The 19,014-nt window shown below is 39.6% G+C and overlaps 1 protein-coding gene across 4 annotated transcripts in view; it reads left to right on the top strand.

The window, feature by feature from the left end:
• LOC128667058 (major histocompatibility complex class I-related gene protein) overlaps window positions 1-19,014 on the top strand; it is a 202,350-nt gene that overhangs the window by 86,787 nt on the left and 96,549 nt on the right. For all 4 annotated transcript variants that reach the window (XM_053721942.1, XM_053721943.1, XM_053721940.1 and 1 more), the window contains exons 5-7: window positions 16,507-16,629; window positions 17,953-18,123; window positions 18,796-18,930. In XM_053721942.1, the coding sequence (XP_053577917.1) occupies window positions 16,507-16,629; window positions 17,953-18,123; window positions 18,796-18,930 (429 nt within the window). The remainder of the gene's footprint in view (window positions 1-16,506; window positions 16,630-17,952; window positions 18,124-18,795; window positions 18,931-19,014) is intronic.

Here is a 19,014-nt window from a genome sequence, read left to right as displayed (position 1 = left end):
AAACTCTTGATTGAAGAATAAAACTACATATAAACACCAAAAAACTCTTAACCATCTCCGTGGAGATGTTGCCTGTGCAACGGCAAAGAGAATGACTGGGGAAGGCGGAGCCTAGGAGGGATCATGTGACCAGCTTTGCTGGGCTCTTTGCCATTTCCTGTTGGGGAAGAGAATATCCCACAAGTAAGGATGACGCCGTGGACCGGACACACCTATGTTGGAGAAATTGGGAATTTGTATAACATTGCAGCGCTGTATGGTTCATGAAAAGTTTAATTTTGATTTTATGGTCCCTTTATGTATCACGTGTCTGATATCAATTTGACAATTTCTTATCTAATTGGGCACTTTATCACATTTTAAAGATAATATATTTCTTTTAGAGGGATATTCCAGTCAAAACTGGATTGTACATAGATGAACCTTTCTCAAGACTATAAACAGTTCTATTGAGGTGTCTATATAAAGGATATATGATTCATTATTGGCTGATTTCCATAATCATAAAAATTAGAGAAATGCGTCCCTTGATGAGCTACATCCTATGACAGACTTGGAGCGCATGTTTAACATATACCAGATATGAGTGGAACTCATGTAACGTAAGTGACATCAAATAGTTATTGTCACTTCCGGTATTCATCAACCGTGCAATCCATTATCCACTAGCCGTGTTTTTTTTTAAATATCTTTATTTTTCATGTGCAACAAACAGATGGAAATAGTTACATTCAATAGTATTCAAGTAAGACATGATTGCAAGTCAAATGATACCCTCAATTATAGAGCAGGTTTCATGTCATTTCTGTAGCCTGAATCTTGAAAAGAGAAAAAGAAATAAACAAGGAACTCCATCGTGCACAATTTTCTTTAAACCTTAAATATAAACAATATCAACCTCCTAACTCTCTACTGGCATGGTTTACTCTCGAACAACCTCCTCTCTCTCCCCTCCCCCGGGAACTCCACTGATGCAATCTACCAGTCTCCCCGCAGTGTTGCCTCCAAGATGTATTCTGTGTTCCTGAATGGTGCGATGATTATAGTGCGTGAGATGTCTGGCAGTGTGCGAATAAAGGGTCCCCATTTGTTAAAGAAGGACCGAACTCTAGCATTCATGTCTCCCAATCCGTCTGCTTGCTCAATGAATAGTTGTTTTAACAATATCTGCTTTAGTTGTGTAACAGTGGGTGGGTTTCGTTTGAGCCAATTTTGAAAAATCAGATATCTCGCCATCAACACTATATTAGAAATAAGCAGTTTAATATGTTTGGGTAGTCCTAGGAAGTCAAGGAACACCACATTCTGAAATGTCCAATCACCACCGGGACACTGAACTTTTGTCTTTACCCAGTGTTCTGTCATCTTCCAGAATCTGACTAATTTAGGACAATTCCACACCATGTGTTCTATGTCTGCGTCTATCAGACCGCATCTAGGACACTTACTGTCTCTATCTGCCTTCCATCTTTGAAACTTTCCAGGGGTGACATAGCTATCGTGTATTAACTTAAAGTGGGATTCTCTCACCTCTGAGGAGAGAGATGCCAGTTTTACTCTACTTATGCTTTTCTCAACTTCTTCCGTTGTCACGGCTTTCGCAAGTTTATCACTCCAAATGGAGGCTATCTTATCTATGCAGGCGGTCCCCGCTAGTCTGTTCATCTTTGTGTACAGTGGTGCTATAGAGGTGATGCCATGTTGAGCTAATTCTATACTTTGTATTATAGCTGTTTGATCTTTGTTGTTCCCTTCCTTACGCAGTGCGTCAAAGTAATGTCTGGCCTGCAAATAGGCATAGTGGTGAGTCCTGGGCAAGTCGAACGTTGTTCTTAAAGCCTCGAAAGTCTGCATAAGTCCCCCTTCCCTCATCATTGTTTGAACTACTGTACAAAGTCCCTGACTTTTCCATTGAAGTAAAGCTTTAGTCGATATGCCCGCAGGGAACTCAGGATTGCCACACCATGGCAGATACATGGTCAGTCTATGGTCGCCCCCCAGCTTCTTGCAAAACTGTCTCCAAGCTCTCGCGGGTTGGCTTAGGAGCTCCATGTCTTTTAAGTGTTTAGTCGCTTGGGTTTGAGTCATGTGTGGGATCATCTCTAAGTTCACTTCCAGCCTGGGGTCAGTAAACTTTCCCTGTCCCGTCATCCAGTCAATAACAAATTTACATTGGGCCGCCCAGTTGTATAATTCAAAGTTAGGTAGTGCTAATCCCCCCACCTCTCTCGGGGCGGTAAGCTTGAGATAACTGATCCTATGTTTCTTGTTATTCCAAATAAAGTTAAGCACCCTCCCCTTAATGTGACTCAAGTCTGATTTTCGCAGTATTGCTGGCAGAGTCTGGAAAAAATAAAGCAGCTTAGGTAGATCATCTTTATAAGTCCTACCCTTCCCGATAAGGATAAGGGCAACAAAATCCACCCCCCAATCAAGTTATCTAATCTTTTAAGTAAGGGACTATAGTTAATAGAGTACCATCTACGCGGATCCGTATGTAGTGTAATGCCTAAATATTTAAAGTTACCCTCCACTATTCTAAAGTCATATCCGGGAATTGTTTTTTGCCTTTTGACAGTAACCAGAGTAGTTCAGTTTTGTCGGTATTGACTTTGTATCCCGAGACTAGGCTAAATTCATCAATTATTCCCATCAGTTTTGGAATATTCTTTTGGGGGTCCTGTACGTATAACACCATGTCATCAGCAAACAGCGAGACATGTAAAGTCGATTCGCCTATGCGCATCCCCTGCATTGTCTGCCTAATCTTTATTGCCAGGCGCTCTATAGCCAAATCGAAAAGGAGTGGGGAGAGAGGGCAGCCCTGTCTAGTGCCTCTGTGGAGTGTAAAAGGTCTGGTAGGCGTGCCATTAATTAGGAGAGACGCCTGCGGTTCTCTATAAAGATTCTCAACTGCTCTAACAAATGCACCTTCAATGCCCATTTTATTCATGGTGGCATATAGATGCTCCCACAAAACCTTGTCAAAGGCTTTTTCAGCATCTAAGAATAGCAGGGCTGCCTCGTCGTGTGTCGCTATGTTCGGGTTGTGTTGTGCTATGTTCCAGTAATGTTGAATAATTGTTTGGACCCTTCGAATGTTAAGTACCGAGGATCTCTCCTTAACAAAACCCGTCTGGTCCCCGTGTACTAATGTCGGGAGAATATCAGCTAGTCTGTTTGCAAGGAGTTTAGTTAGGATCTTGTAGTCCTGGTTAAGTAAGGAGATGGGGCGGTATGACTGTGTTAAAAGGGGGTCTCTACCCTCCTTTGGAATAATACTAATATTGGCTTCCGCAAACCTGGGAGAGGGCCTAACCTCACCGCTAAGGAGACCATTGAACAACTGCATCAAGGTCGGACTTATATCAGTTCCCATTATCTTGTAGAACTCCGCCAGCAGGCCATCAGGCCCTGGAGTTTTCTCTAATGCTAAATCTTTAATTGTGGCCAGAATCTCATTCAAGGCAACGGGGCTGTTAAGTCTGTCAAGTTGGGTACGGTCAACCATCGGTATCTGTAACTGTTCCCAGAATCTGTCTATATCACTTGGCAGTACTTCCTGTGGTGAGAAGAGGTCTTTGTAGAAGTCAGTAAACACCCTTTGAATGTCTTCCTCCTTATTCAAAACTACATCTCCCTGCCTAATGGCCAGTATAGGGTTTCTTTTTGTCAACAGTTTCGTCATTCTCGCTAATAGTTTCCCCGTTTTGCCCCCAAACCTGTAGTACCTAGCCTGTGTTTTAGCGTGAGTCTTACTAGTTTGTTGGAGTAAATAGTCATCTCTTGTGCGCTTGATGTCTTTGTATTTGAGTCTGTTAATGTTGGTTGGGTTTCTGAGATACTTATTCCTAGCATTTAAAATCTGCGCTAGCAGAAGCTCTGATTGTGCTTTGCTCTTTTTTTTTATGTTTGCAGCATAAGCGGAAATGACTCCCCTTAAAACGGCCTTAGCTGTTTCCCAGAACAGTAGAGGGTCACCTACATGTGCCTGATTGGTCTCTACGTACGTCAGCCATTCCCCTAAGATGTGTCTATAGAAGTTGGGATCTTTACATAAATATGTTGGGAACACCCATCTATTAGTTTCTGCGGATATCAGAAAGTAATCAAGTCTAGCCATGGTGTCTTTTGCTATTGACATGCAGGTATAATCCCTCTGCTCCGGGTATCTGGCTCTCCAGATATCCTGTAGCCCTAAAGTTTTTCTAAAGGTGCGAAGTATTAGGGATTCCTTTTTGGAGTTTCTAAAGCTCTGAGGGGTAGCGGCTTTCCTATTTGGGTTATAGAATCTATCAGCAGGGACCTGGGGAGCAATATTAAAATCTCCTCCAACAACAGTGGGTAATGTGGTAAATTGCATTATCTTAGCTTGTAACCCCCTCCAGAAGTGTTGTTTCTGTCTTTGTGGCCCATATACCCCAACCAAAACAAAGGGGACTCCCAGGACCTCTAATTGGAGCATTATAAATCTCCCTTCCTGATCTATTTCGGTCTTAGTGATAGTGTACGTCAGGTTTTTCCTAAATAACACCGCCACACCTCTAGCTCACCTCAGTTCGTATGGGGTATACACAACTTCTCCCACCCAGCCCTGTTTCAATTTTTGGTGTTCTAGCTTCGACAAATGCGTCTCTTCCAACACAGCTATGTCAACTCTTCTAGAGCTTAGATAGCGCAGGATAGATCTGCGTTTTTGCTGAGAGGTTATGCCTCCCACATTCCAGCTCATAATATGTAAACTATGTGTCATCTGTAACTCGGTCTGTGGTTGGGATGCAGAATGAAGAATTGTCTACAAGTAAGTTTGGTAACTTAATATGTGTGGAGCATTTTGGGTGTCCTGTTTGTATCTTACCACCAGGTTCTAGAATAAAAACCTTTCCCTTTGTCAAAGAGTCCCGGGGAGGGAGGAGAGCGTCATGCCAGCTAACTAAAAACAAAAACAACACGGTTAGCAACATTAAAGAAAAAATTAACAAGCAGTTTAACAGATAGATTCCAGAAAACAGAACCAGTTTGTTTCTTTTCATTAAAGTAATAATCACTCAGCGTCTAAATCAATAACTGATTAGAAACGCACTCATTACTATGCTGCACTTCATCCCCTATATTTGCCTTAGATTGGTATGTTGGAATTGACTTTCCCTTTGTTACTGAGGCCAGTCCTCTACTTTTAGTGATGTAATCGGGGCTACCTTTGTGTATCCGTTAACCTCCACTATCTAGGGTCAGAGAGGATCATTCCTCCTCTAATTGCGTTTCTCCCTTATATTCAATCTATACTGTTAGAAGGCAGTTTATAAATCCTAGGGTGTGGCTCTCTCCGCCCGCCAACCAGCGGGGATCAGCATGAGAAGCGAATATACTATAGAGGAGCACGGGTTCTAACAATGGGTGAGGGGGTACCCTCACTTCTGGTAGGTATGACTTTCACAATGGGGGAGCTAGGAGACAGAGCCAACTGATCAGCTATGTCTTTTGGTAACCTCTATTACCCCTCCAACAACTGTCCCCTAAAGTTAGGAGCTAAAAGGTGCATTTGCAGTGCAAAACAGAACAATCAAATGAACAAACAGACTCCCAAAGGCATTCATATCACAGTAATAACAATTGGAAGACAACCATAACTAGTGATAAAATGAGTGTGAGGTATGTCCCCTTCCACAGAGTCTACCAGGTAGTCAGACTCATATGGTTGTGGAGACCCCATAAGTCAATTGTCCACATGGACATCAATGATCTTAGCATATTACCAGTTCCTCGGGCTGCATTCTCCACCCATTCAGGTTTCCTTATCAGCTAGTTCTTGTTCAAGTCTCAGGAACTTTCGCAGATGTTTAGGGTCATCAAAAAACTTAATCCCCTGTTGGGTCTGGAGCTTAAGCTTATCTGGGAACAGCAGAGACACAGAGCGTCCTGCCTCTATCAGTGATTTGCAATAGGGAGAGAACTCCCTCCTTCTCCTAGAGATCTCAGCAGAGTAATCTTGAAAGATGAGGATCTTCTTCCCTTCGAATAACAATGGAGAACATTGGCGATAGGCTCTCAGAATCATGATTTTATCTTTGAAATTAAGATAACGTATCATCACTTGTCTGGGTCCCCTAGTTGTCTTTGGGTCTTGATTGATGGTCCCTATTCTGTGGGCTCTCTCAGCCACACACGGTATATCCCCAGGTTGCAGTTGCAAGAGAGTGGGCAAGGTTTTTTCTGCAAATTCCAGTAGATCAGTGCTTAAAACAGATTCTGGCATTCCTACAATGCGCAGGTTGTTCCGCCGTGAGCGGTTTTCTAGGTCGTCAATTTTGTCAGTTAACAACTTATTTTGGGCCTCCAGCGCTGTTATTTTACTGGAATTTTCACGTTGTCTAATTTCTCCATCCCCCACCCTTTGTTCTACATGCTGGAGCCTTGAGGAGAATGATTTAAAGTCAGATGACAGAGCATCCATCCCCGTTTGCAGTTGTTCTATTTTGGGCAAGAACAGGGCCGATATTTGGGATACTATAGGGTGGGTTTCCAATGTCCCTTCGTCTGCAGCATCTGTGGCCATAACCTCGGCAGCATGAATTTCTGCCACAGCTTTGGTTTTTTTGTCTTGGTGTTTCTGTCTGCTCGACATTGTACCAGTGGTCTTCACAAAGCTGGAGTAATACCTCTGCATGCACTATGTTTCCGCTCAGGGGAAATTTCAAATCCAGTAATTAAGATGGAGGAGACAGCCTGCACCCTTGTAGGTTATGTTATATGTGTCCTTAGGTGCAGTACACGGGGAAAGTGTGAATTGTGGGGAGTGCAGCGCAGCGTGAAAGGTCTAACTCATACCCAGAAGCTGTCCATTTCTCTCAATGTCATTCAAAGCTGGGAAGGGTGGAAACGTCTTCCAAAAGAAAGCTAATGGCACCTTTCTGTACAAATCTGATAAAAGCAGGAATAAAGGCAACAATGAGGTATCCGGCTAAAATTATAATCATAAATACGGAAGGTGACAATATCTTTTTAAACTCGGCTGAAGAAGCCGGAAGATTTTGTGCAGAGAAAGGTATAGAGGTGTCCAAAGACACAAGATAGGAATAAAGGTCCTGCAACACTTTTTGCTCAGGAATAATATGGCGAGATACAGTTGTTTTTCTTTTAATTCTTTCTCCTTTTTTTTTTTTTGTGTTGTTTTTGTGTTTTTTTTTTTTGGTTTTTTTTTCACCTACTTTCCTCCTCCTGGGGCGGCCGTAGGCTCACTTTGCGTAGGAAGGCAGGATGAGAGGAAAGGGAAAAGAAACTTTTTAATAAAATGACTCTTTAAAAATAAATGTTAAATTTCGTCTCATGGAATGTCGGAGGGATAACCTCCCCCATTAAAAGAAAAAATGTTTTTAAACTGCTCAAAAGGCACCATCCGGATATAATCTTTTTACAAGAGTTGCACTTAAAGGATTCGGAGCTAGTGAAATTAAAGTTTAACTGGATTGCGGAGATTTCTGCGACCCCTTGCAATAGTAGGAAATGCGGTGTGGCTATATTAATTAATAAGAAATTAGAATATAAAATTAATAAACAGGAATTAGACCCGGCAGGGAGATTTATTATTTTGCAATTAGAAATCAAACATAGATTATGGACATTGTGTAATATATATGGTCCAAATGGACTAGATAGAGATTTCTGGGCAAAAATGACGAATAAATTAATACCCTATTTGGGGCAAAACATAATCTTGGCCGGGGACCTAAATGCAATGATGCAGCCATATTTAGATAGATTTCGGTTTATAGGCAATAAACAACATATGAGAGTGGCAAGAGTCCTCAGAGAATTTGCAAAAAAACTTAAATTAAAAGATATATGGCGTCTACAGCATCCAGACGAATGTAGTTTCTCATGCGAGTCCAAAGGGCATAAAAATTTCTCACGAATAGACATGTTTTTGGTTGAGGAAAATATCCTCTCGAGTAATCTAGAGTCAAAAGTAGCTGAAATATTAATCTCTGATCATGCAATAATTACTTTAAAGGTAGATGGGAGGATAAATAGGAGTGTTAATAACATAAACGCGTTTTATTTCCCTAAGTATATGATATTTGATGATGAATTTAATAAGTGGCTCGCAAGGAAATGGAAAGAGTATTATGAATTAAATAAAGCACATATATCAAAAATAGAAATATTCTGGGAAGCTGGGAAGGCAGTCCTGAGAGGGGAAATCAAATCATATATGATAACAAGAAAACGTAAGTGGAAGGCCAGAGACATACAATTAGCAAATTATCTTAAAAATAGCTATGGCAACTATATCAGTAACCCCAACCAAGACACATGGAAAAAGTATATGAAAGCAAAAAATGAGTGAGAGGCATATTTGAGAGAGTCCTGGGCACGGGAAGATATGAAGACGAGGGCATATTGCCAGGGGTATCAGGGGATCTCCGCCCAACACCTCGCTAAAATTGTTAAATTTAGGAAAAAAAAGAATATGATTCCCATAATTAAGGAAGGTACCGAAACATTCACACAATCTTCTGAAATACGGGAGGCTTTCTTTAGGTTTTACCAAAAATTATATTCTAAGGAGGGAATTAGTGAGAAGGAGAAAGATAAATTCTGGCAAAAATATTAATATCCCAAGAATATCTGGAGAAGCTCTTCAATTAATTAATAAAGAAATCACGGAAGAGGAAATTAGGTACACGATAGAAAGAACCAAAGTCAACAAGGCGCCCGGGCCAGATGGCCTCCCAGCGGAATTTTATAAAATGATAAGCGAGGAAGTAATGGGAACACTGGTCAGATTATACAACAGTTATTACATGCAAGGTAAACTGGATTCCCCATACTTTACAGATTCAATAATATCTTTAATTCATAAAAAAGGCAGAAACGTGGAGGATATGGGATCATATCGCCCTATCTCTCTCCTGAATCTGGATTACAAAATTTTTACATCAATTTTAGCAGACAGATTAAAAAGAGCAGTAGGGGACCTGATACATACGGATCAGACAGGTTTTATTCCTGGAAGAAATCCGGTGCGTAATATGCGTCGGGTCTTAGTTATGTTAGATTATTATTATAATAAAAATCAAGATGGCTGCAAAGAAAGTGTAAAGGATCTAGCCCTTCTAACTATCGATGCAGAAAAGGCATTCGATTCGATTGCATGGGATCACTTATTTACTGCTCTAAATAAATTTGGAATAGAGGGAAATTTAGTAAAGATAATAAAAAAGATATATAGTAATCCCAGGTCCCAACTTTTAGTAAATGAGGAATTATCAAATTACATCACACTGCAAAGAGGGACAAGACAAGGCTGCCCGTTATCACCGTTGTTATTCGATATCGCGCTCGAACCATTGGCAGTACTGCTAAGACAGGAGATGCAAGGGATTCCGTTGGGAGGTCAGAAGGTAACCATCTCACTCTATGCAGATGACATTGTTTTGTTTTTACAAGATACCAATGTAAGTATTCCAAAATGTCTAGAAATTATTAAGAGCTTCAGCCAATTTTCAGGATATAAAATCAACTCCGAGAAATCGGAGCTATTATGGATTACTAAAACAGCGAGAAGCTGCACTCAGCATATATTTAGAGAAGTGAGCCACATTAATTATTTAGGTATCAAATTGAGTAAAAATCCTAAGGACTGGTATTATTTAAATTATAGTGAGTTTTTTAATAATCTTCAGGAGAAACTGGAAAGGTGGAATATACACTACCTATCCTTATCTGCAAAAATAATGCTGATAAAAACAATAGTTTTCCCCCAATTATTGTTCTTGATGCAGAATTTACCATTATTCATCTCCAAACAGGATGTGGGCAAATATAAAAAGGCATGTACTAGGTTTATATGGGGGAAGAAGAGACCTAGGTTAGCGTTAGATAAGCTTACACAGAGCAAAAAATATGGTGGCCTGGCGTTACCTAATATCACTCACTATAATATTGTAACACTTATCAAATTTGGTATAGATTGGATCTTAGAGACAAACTATGTTACATATTATACAATAGAGTCTGCATTAGTAGCGCCATTTGATCTTAAGGCAATTCTGCATCACCCACACGGCAGACTACCAAGCAATATAGGCAACTTAATTACATTTGCTAACGTTGTTCTTGCATGGCAAAAATATTGTGCCCTTAGAGGTCAAGAGTTTCAATTATCAAAATATTTGCCAATTATAGGAACCCCAGACTTTTCAGCAGGGTCAAATAATGCAGTTTTCAGATCCTGGAAACAAAAAGGGATAATATATTTTGCCCAGATAATGCAACTGGATAGGGAGATAATACAAACATATGAGGAAATAGCAAGGAATTTCCATCTACCGTCAAATAATTTTTTCGCATATCTACAAGCTAGAAGTTTTCTCTCAGAATTGTTACAGAAGCATAGAATGGTCTGGGACCCAGGCATTGAGTCAGGACTCAAACTATATAAAGCAGGAAAGCGCACATTATCTTACTGGTATCAGGCGATACAAGCCGTGTCAGGAGAAAATCATCTGAATAAGATGAAAGAGACACTTCTAAGACATTTTGGAATAGTTCAAAAAGAGGAAATTGCAAAGAGTTTCGAGCGGGCAAGGGCAGCCACTTTATAGGTGACTTGGAGAGAAGCGCAATTTAAACTAATGAATAATTACTATCTTACACCTCATAGGATAGGGAAATGGGGGCAGGGAGGGCAAAATGTGACATGTTTAAAATGTAGGCAAGTACTGGCAGACTTGAAACATTGCCTTTTGGGGTGCCCAAAAATTAGACAATTCTGGGGTAAAATACAATACTGGTTGAACAGATTTTTGCAAGAGAGGGTTGAAATTTCCCCGCGCAATGTATTCTTTTTAGAAAAAGAACTTAGACAAAGAGGTGATAGATTGCTTGTGAATATGGCCATTTTGGCCGCACGCAATTTAATATGTCAGAAGTGGAGATCCCCTGATTCCCTCAGGATAGCAGAATTTATAAACAACATGAAACTACAAATGATAGTAGAAAGACAAGGCTTAACTCGAGTGGCAGAAAAACAGTTTAGACTGTTCTTTGATAAATGGAAGAATATAATCTTGTCATGGCCTCTAGAAATTCAGACTCAGTTCATTGCTCCTTTAAGGAGCTCGCTCTTTTTGATTATGTTGGTCGTGGAGGAGGTACTCCCTCAACAGTGGATGTAAAAATAAATATTTAAGGAGTGAGGAAGAGGCTTGCCACGGTTGGTTTATTCTTTTTCTTTTCCTGCCCCTTTCCCCCCCTTTTTTTTTTTTTTTTTTTTTGTCTTATTTTTTTTAGGTACATTTAAAAGGTGAATAGAGGAATAAATAGAATTCAGTATTTAGGATAAAACGAATGGGAAGATTATGTTTGTTATCCTATCGTTATGTACAGTTAAATAAGATACAAGTCAGTATAGAGGTATTAGTTATACCCATTTTTGAGAATGTATCTGGAAATTATATATGATGTGATCATTTGTTTTATTTGTATTTTTTCAACATTTTTGTCCACAAAATGACAAATATTTGTTTTTTCTGGATTCTCAATAAAATGATTATTTAAAAAAAAAAAAAATATGTGTGGAGCATTTTGGGTGTCCTGTTTGTATCTTACCACCAGGTTCTAGAATAAAAACCTTTCCCTTTGTCAAAGAGTCCCGGGGAGGGAGGAGAGCGTCATGCCAGCTAACTAAAAACAAAAACAACACGGTTAGCAACATTAAAGAAAAAATTAACAAGCAGTTTAACAGATAGATTCCAGAAAACAGAACCAGTTCGTTTCTTTTCATTAAAGTAATAATCACTCAGCGTCTAAATCAATAACTGATTAGAAACTCACTCATTACTATGCTGCACTTCATCCCCTATATTTGCCTTAGATTGGTATGTTGGAATTGACTTTCCCTTTGTTACTGAGGCCAGTCCTCTACTTTTAGTGATGTAATCGGGGCTACCTTCGTGTATCCGTTAACCTCCACTATCTAGGGTCAGAGAGGATCATTCCTCCTCTAATTGCGTTTCTCCCTTATATTCAATCTATACTGTTAGAAGGCAGTTTATAAATCCTAGGGTGTGGCTCTCTCCGCCCGCCAACCAGCGGGGATCAGCATGAGAAGCGAATATACTATAGAGGAGCACGGGTTCTAACAATGGGTGAGGGGGTACCCTCACTTCTGGTAGGTATGACTTTCACAATGGGGGGAGCTAGGAGACAGAGCCAACTGATCAGCTATGTCTTTTGGTAACCTCTATTACCCCTCCAACAACTGTCCCCTAAAGTTAGGAGCTAAAAGGTGCATTTGCAGTGCAAAACAGAACAATCAAATGAACAAACAGACTCCCAAAGGCATTCATATCACAGTAATAACAATTGGAAGACAACCATAACTAGTGATAAAATGAGTGTGAGGTATGTCCCCTTACACAGAGTCTACCAGGTAGTCAGACTCATATGGTTGTGGAGACCCCATTAGTCAATTGTCCACATGGACATCAATGATCTTAGCATATTACCAGTTCCTCGGGCTGCATTCTCCACCCATTCAGGTTTCCTTATCAGCTAGTTCTTGTTCAAGTCTCAGGAACTTTCGCAGATGTTTAGGGTCATCAAAAAACTTAATCCCCTGTTGGGTCTGGAGCTTAAGCTTAGCTGGGAACAGCAGAGACACAGAGCGTCCTGCCTCTATCAGTGATTTGCAATAGGGAGAGAACTCCCTCCTTCTCCTAGAGATCTCAGCAGAGTAATCTTGAAAGATGAGGATTTTCTTCCCTTCCAATAACAATGGAGAACATTGGCGATAGGCTCTCAGAATCATGATTTTATCTTTGAAATTAAGATAACGTATCATCACTTGTCTGGGTCCCCTAGTTGTCTTTGGGTCTTGATTGATGGTCCCTATTCTGTGGGCTCTCTCAGCCACACACGGTATATCCCCAGGTTGCAGTTGCAAGAGAGTGGGCAAGGTTTTTTCTGCAAATTCCAGTAGATCAGTGCTTAAAACAGATTCTGGCAGTCCTACAATGCGCAGGTTGTTCCGCCGTGAGCGGTTTTCTAGGTCGTCAATTTTGTCAGTTAACAACTTATTTTGGGCCTCCAGCGCTGTTATTTTACTGGAATTTTCACGTTGTCTAATTTCTCCATCCCCCACCCTTTGTTCTACATGCTGGAGCCTTGAGGAGAATGATTTAAAGTCAGATGACAGAGCATCCATCCCCGTTTGCAGTTGTTCTATTTTGGGCAAGAACAGGGCCGATATTTGGGATACTATAGGGTGAGTTTCCAATGTCCCTTCGTCTGCAGCATCTGTGGCCATAACCTCGGCAGCATGAATTTCTGCCACAGCTTTGGTTTTTTTGTCTTGGTGTTTCTGTCTGCTCGACATTGTACCAGTGGTCTTCACAAAGCTGGAGTAATACCTCTGCATGCACTATGTTTCCGCTCAAGGGAAATTTCAAATCCAGTAATTAAGATGGAGGAGACAGCCTGCACCCTTGTAGGTTATGTTATATGTGTCCTTAGGTGCAGTACACGGGGAAAGTGTGAATTGTGGGGAGTGCAGCGCAGCGTGAAAGGTCTAACTCATACCCAGAAGCTGTCCATTTCTCTCAATGTCATTCAAAGCTGCATAAAAGGGCAGCATAGCTAGCCTTCTTCTCTCTTTATCCGCCGTGTTGTCAATATGAAGCTGGCCTATTACAAGTCTCTATGTCTGAGGGTGCTTGCCTTTGAGCTCTGCCCCCACCTATCACCCCTCAGTGTCAGGGCCTCTGTTTTATAAGTGCGTAGTAGTAACGGGCTGCTGAAGGTGTCTAAAATGTCTCCGCTCTCAGCGCAGGCCCACCTGCCACGTGGCACACAATTCACTGAAAGGTGTTTAGTATTAGAATTGATCTGTCTTATATCTGAGGAGATAGCAGTGTCGGGGCTTATTTGAGTATCAGAGAAATCTGGCAATGTTCAGTTTGTCGTCCTAAAGTATGTTTTCGGGATAATCACACAGGTCTCTTACCCGCAAAGTTTCCAAGATGGCGGTTCCCCTCTATGTCGCTCTCAAGTCTCCCCGCTTCGCTACTCCTCCATACTCATTGGAAGTTCTCCTGGTAGTTTATAAGGCCAGTAGTCCGCTGAAGTTAGGTGAAATCTCAGCAGCAGTGAGAGGTAAGCGGTTGTTTCGTCGCAGCCGCAATTTCTCCTGTGAACAGTGTGCCGTTCCGGTGGGGGAGGCGTTGGCTTTGGCTCCGTGCTGCAAAAGTGTCCAGACAGGTCTAACAAAGCACCTGTCAAGGCTGGCAAGCTTTGTGGGCAACTTTGGTGCAGGTTTTAGGAGTTTATCAGTCTATGTTCGCGGAGCTCCTTCTACCTGCGACCGCTCTCTCTGCCCGCCCACCGGAAGTCCTATCCACTAGCCGTGTTATCCACTCCCGCAAACACAAATAACCCCTATTTAAATACACACACACATACACCCTCATACACACCAATATACTCATACACACATATTTACACACACAGTTATACACCTACATACATACATGCTCATATGCACATATTTACACGCACACACATGCACAGTCATATACACACACACACACTTATACACACATTTACACACACACATACACAGTTATACAGACACACACTTAAACACATTTATACACACATATACACATACACATATTTACACACACACAGACGCACAGTTATACACACACACTTATACACATTTATACACATATTTACACCCACATGCACAGTTATACACACACACACTCTTATACATACACATATTTACACACACATATTTACACACATACATTCAACAGTTGTGTAAAAGTATTTATCTTGTCTGTGATTTCCTCTAAATCGGGACAATGAAGTAATTTTTAACCCAAGAAAACAAACAACCTTAGTAATAGTATTTTATAAATGAGTCTTATGAAGCTGATTACACCCCAGGCAATAATATCTCATAATACTACACATCCTATGCTATGTTAGTGTTACAGGCGCAAGTGTGATCAGGCAGTATTGTTAATGAGTTTGAGCAGCTTGCTAGAAACATTTATTTAGGACAGTGTTATACATCTTGTGAATATTTCAAGACTACCCGGCCTGCTTACTGGTAATATGCCATGTTGTAAATAACGTTAGAGCACCTCCCCTGTGAAATAATTCTGGTATATGCAGGAAAAAAACATCTACCCTAAAATCAAACATAACGTATATAGGAGCCAGGACTAGCGCCGCTTCCCCAGCGCAGTCATCATCTAGACTTACCCGTGGCCAGACTGTGAGTGGTCCTGACCGGCGTGACATCCTCACTCAGCACTGCGCACAGTTACTCCTTGAGTAGACAGAGAGGCAGAGCACTGCTGGTCTGACCTGGTCCTCCTCGAGACAACACTAGTTAGTGCGGCACGCAGTTGTTTTCACTCCTGAGTTCAGCCTCATTCAGACTAGAGCAGAGCCAGAGTCAACACAGCATGTGCAGTCACGTACGCCAAAAACTGTGTGACACTTAAACACGCATCCGCCATCCCCCCATATAATCTGATATAATCTGTCTGAATCAAGAAAGAAATGTCCCTTTAATGCCTCTCTCTCGGGGAACGCACAGTCTCAGAAATCCCCTTTTCTGGAGGGATAAGTGACTATAATGAAATAATCCTCCCCCCACATCTTAGAATAAGTGCAATTTTATAGGGACAGCAAAGTCAAAATAAACTTTTTCATGATTGAGACGAGGAGCAGATAGCGTATAGCGCTCATTCCGCGCGAGCCTTACCGGCTCACCAGAATCAGGAGTTAAGACGCAGCAGTCTTAAGACCTCTGCTCCTTAACTCATCCACCACAGCAATCATCCCGGTCAGATATGATCAGCATGATTTACACCCTCTGCTAGCGGATGATTGTCCGCGAATGTGCAGGGGGCAGCATTGCACAAGCATTTCACAAGAAATGCTTGTGCAATGATAAATGCCAACAGCTAGAGAAAATCATGTCCGTCCGCCATATAGTAAATCGGCCCCAGAGCGTGCAATTTTAAACAACTTTCCCATTTACATTTTATATCTATATATTTTTTGTTGAAAAGCATAACTAGGTAGGCTCAGAAGTAGCAATGCATTGCTAGGAGGTAATGGTGACTGGTGTCTGCAAATATTTCTTTCTTTTTATTGGCTCATCCAATTTGTTCAGCTAGCTCCCAGTAGTGCGTTGTTGCTCCTTTAAGGATACAAAGAGAATGAAGCAAATTTGATAATATAAATTGTTTAAAATTGTAAGCTCTATCTGAATCATGAAAGAAAAATGTTGGGATCCCTTTTTGTTTAATAAATCAACGCTATCTTTTATTGCGGATCGCTCGTGCAAGAACAGTTTCAAGTTTGTTGAAAATTATAAAATAGAAAGGTTTAAAAAAATCATAAAACAATACATTAAACATATACACAGACTTCTATTAAATTTGTATTGTTAATAATAAGCTTATATTTTTATTTGTGTAGAACACGGAAAAGGTGCATTTTCAGATTTTAAAACTCACAATGCAAACAGTGAAAATTGTGATGTTGAAGAATTCAAAGCTTCAGAAAAAATAAAAAAACTCCAACTTTGGTCAATACTTTCTGGTAAGTAAAACATTTTATCTATACAAAGCATTCACTTATACACTTAAAATAGCTTAAAATAATTATACATAGTCCAAAACTAATTTAATTTATTATCTTAAACATATATGGATATCCCTGGAAATAAGAGAGGGATACATATATATATATATATATATATATCTCCACATATATATAATAAGAAAAAAATTATATCTAATCATGTGTTTTACTGTGTATTTGCTGTAAATATTTTGCATTCCAATGTTCTTCACATAGAAAATGTTCTAAGTATTTTAAAATAGATATTCCTATATATATATATATATGTATGTACCTAAAAAAAAAAACATCATAATAAATATCGGGTTAAAAATGAATAGGATATTTTCTTCTATGTAAAGAACATTGGAATGTAAAATATTCATAACTACCTTCTGGTATAGCTGACTTGGTTAAACGCAGCCAGTCAGTGTGCCAGAAATAAGTGTAGTTTTTTTTTTTGTTTGTTTTTTTTTAAGTAAAAAAGCTTAATTGAAGCTTGCTGATTGTATGCTACCTTTAGCCACCAATCAGCAAGTGCTACCCAGGTGCAAATAAAGATACCAAGAGAAGGAAGACAAATTGATAATAGAAGTAAATTAGAAAGTTGCTTAAAGGGACAGTCAACACCAGAATTTTTTTTGTTTAAAAAGAAAGATAATCTCTTTATTACCCATTTCCCAGTTTTGCAAAACCAACACAGATATAATAATACAGATTTTACCTCTGCAATTATCTTGTATCTAAACTTCTGCTGACTGCCCCCTTATTTCAGTTCTTTTGACAAACTTGCATTTTAGCCAATCAGTACTCACTCCTAGGTTACTTCACGTGCATGAGCTCAATGTTATCTATATGAAACACGTGAACTAATGCCCTCTAGTGGTCAAAATGCATTCAGAATTAAGGTCTAAGAAATTAGCATATGAACCTCCTAGGTTAAGCTTTCAACTAAGAATACCAAGCGAACAAAGCAAAATTGGTGATAAAAGTAAATTGGGAAGTTGTTTCAAATTACATACCCTATTTAAATCATGAAAGTTTTTTTGGACTTGGCCATCCCTTTAAGATTGCTGCTCTATCTGAACCATGAAAGAAAGAAAAAAAGGATTTAGTGTCTCTTTAACTTCTACAAAATGTAAACAACTAAAGAAAAAAGAAAAAAAACATCTGCATATTATTCTCAGACTTATCTGTCTAGCATTTATTTAATGTCTCCTAAGAGGACAAGGTTAATGGAGATATTTGCTCAAGTATTTTATTTTTCAATCTGCTATAACTAGCCATGTTTTTAATTTTCAGTAAAAGGCACAAGTACCAAGGGCTATTCTGAAATCTGCTACAACTATTTATTTCGAAAATGTCAAGATGGCGAACCCCACTCTTCAGGAGACTCAACGGGAATCAATGAAAAATGGAATAAACAAAACACAGGAAACGCAAATAAAAAATACTCAGCTGAAGAGAGTGCGGGTAGGTTAATTATTTATAAATATTTCTAAAAGAAAAAAATACTCACTCACTGAGTCTCATATGTATATAAGCAGATTCAATTTGCATAATGAACAATACATGTTATATATATATAATTACACACATACAATATATTATATGTTTATATGTGTATTTTGGAGTATGACTAGTGTGAGTAGTGTGGGTAACTTGTAGTTTGAGTGTAGACTGTGTGTGACGTCTGAATTTTACTTCCATACGTCCCAACACCTGCCGGATTAATTCAGGGATTTGGGAAGTTAAAAGCTTGTAGACAATGGCCCAACGGTAATTTTTGGGTGGGGTGGCAAGAGGAGGAGTTGGTTTTGGGAGTTTTGACCTTTCTATTTTCTTTAAGTTAACAATAAAATACTTTTTTATTACACTTTTATATTCCCTTATTGATGGCTCTATGATTCTTTATTTGAACAAGATAATGTACCTCTCTTTAAGGGGGATTCAGATCTCTTTAGCTTAGGGGACAAGGTGGCTGGGTGGCTGGGTGGCTGGGCTGAATTTTCATTTTATATTTTAGTGCCCCTATCTCCTTGTGGAAAATTAAAAATATCATAAGTGTGCAGCAGTTAAAGGGCTGGTTTTCAAATGAAGCGCTAAATATCGCTTGGGTATCTATATATCTTCTTTCTTTTATAGACTACAGATCATGCAAAGAATTTAAGAAAAGCTCAAGCACTGATTTGTTTCAGCAAAAAAAGACACATGGGACAAAATTCAAATGGATATTTTTGTATCTCCATTTTCTACTTAGCGCCCCTTTATCCACTTGTGGTAAGTGCCCCGTTGTACAATTTACTTAAAGGGACAGTAAAACATTTTTTTAACAAAGTATTATGAATACTGAAAAAAAAGTTT

The sequence above is a fragment of the Bombina bombina genome, chromosome 7, assembly GCF_027579735.1.
Source record: "Bombina bombina isolate aBomBom1 chromosome 7, aBomBom1.pri, whole genome shotgun sequence".
NCBI lineage: Eukaryota > Metazoa > Chordata > Amphibia > Anura > Bombinatoridae > Bombina > Bombina bombina.
This window is presented reverse-complemented; position numbering and strand designations above follow the sequence as displayed.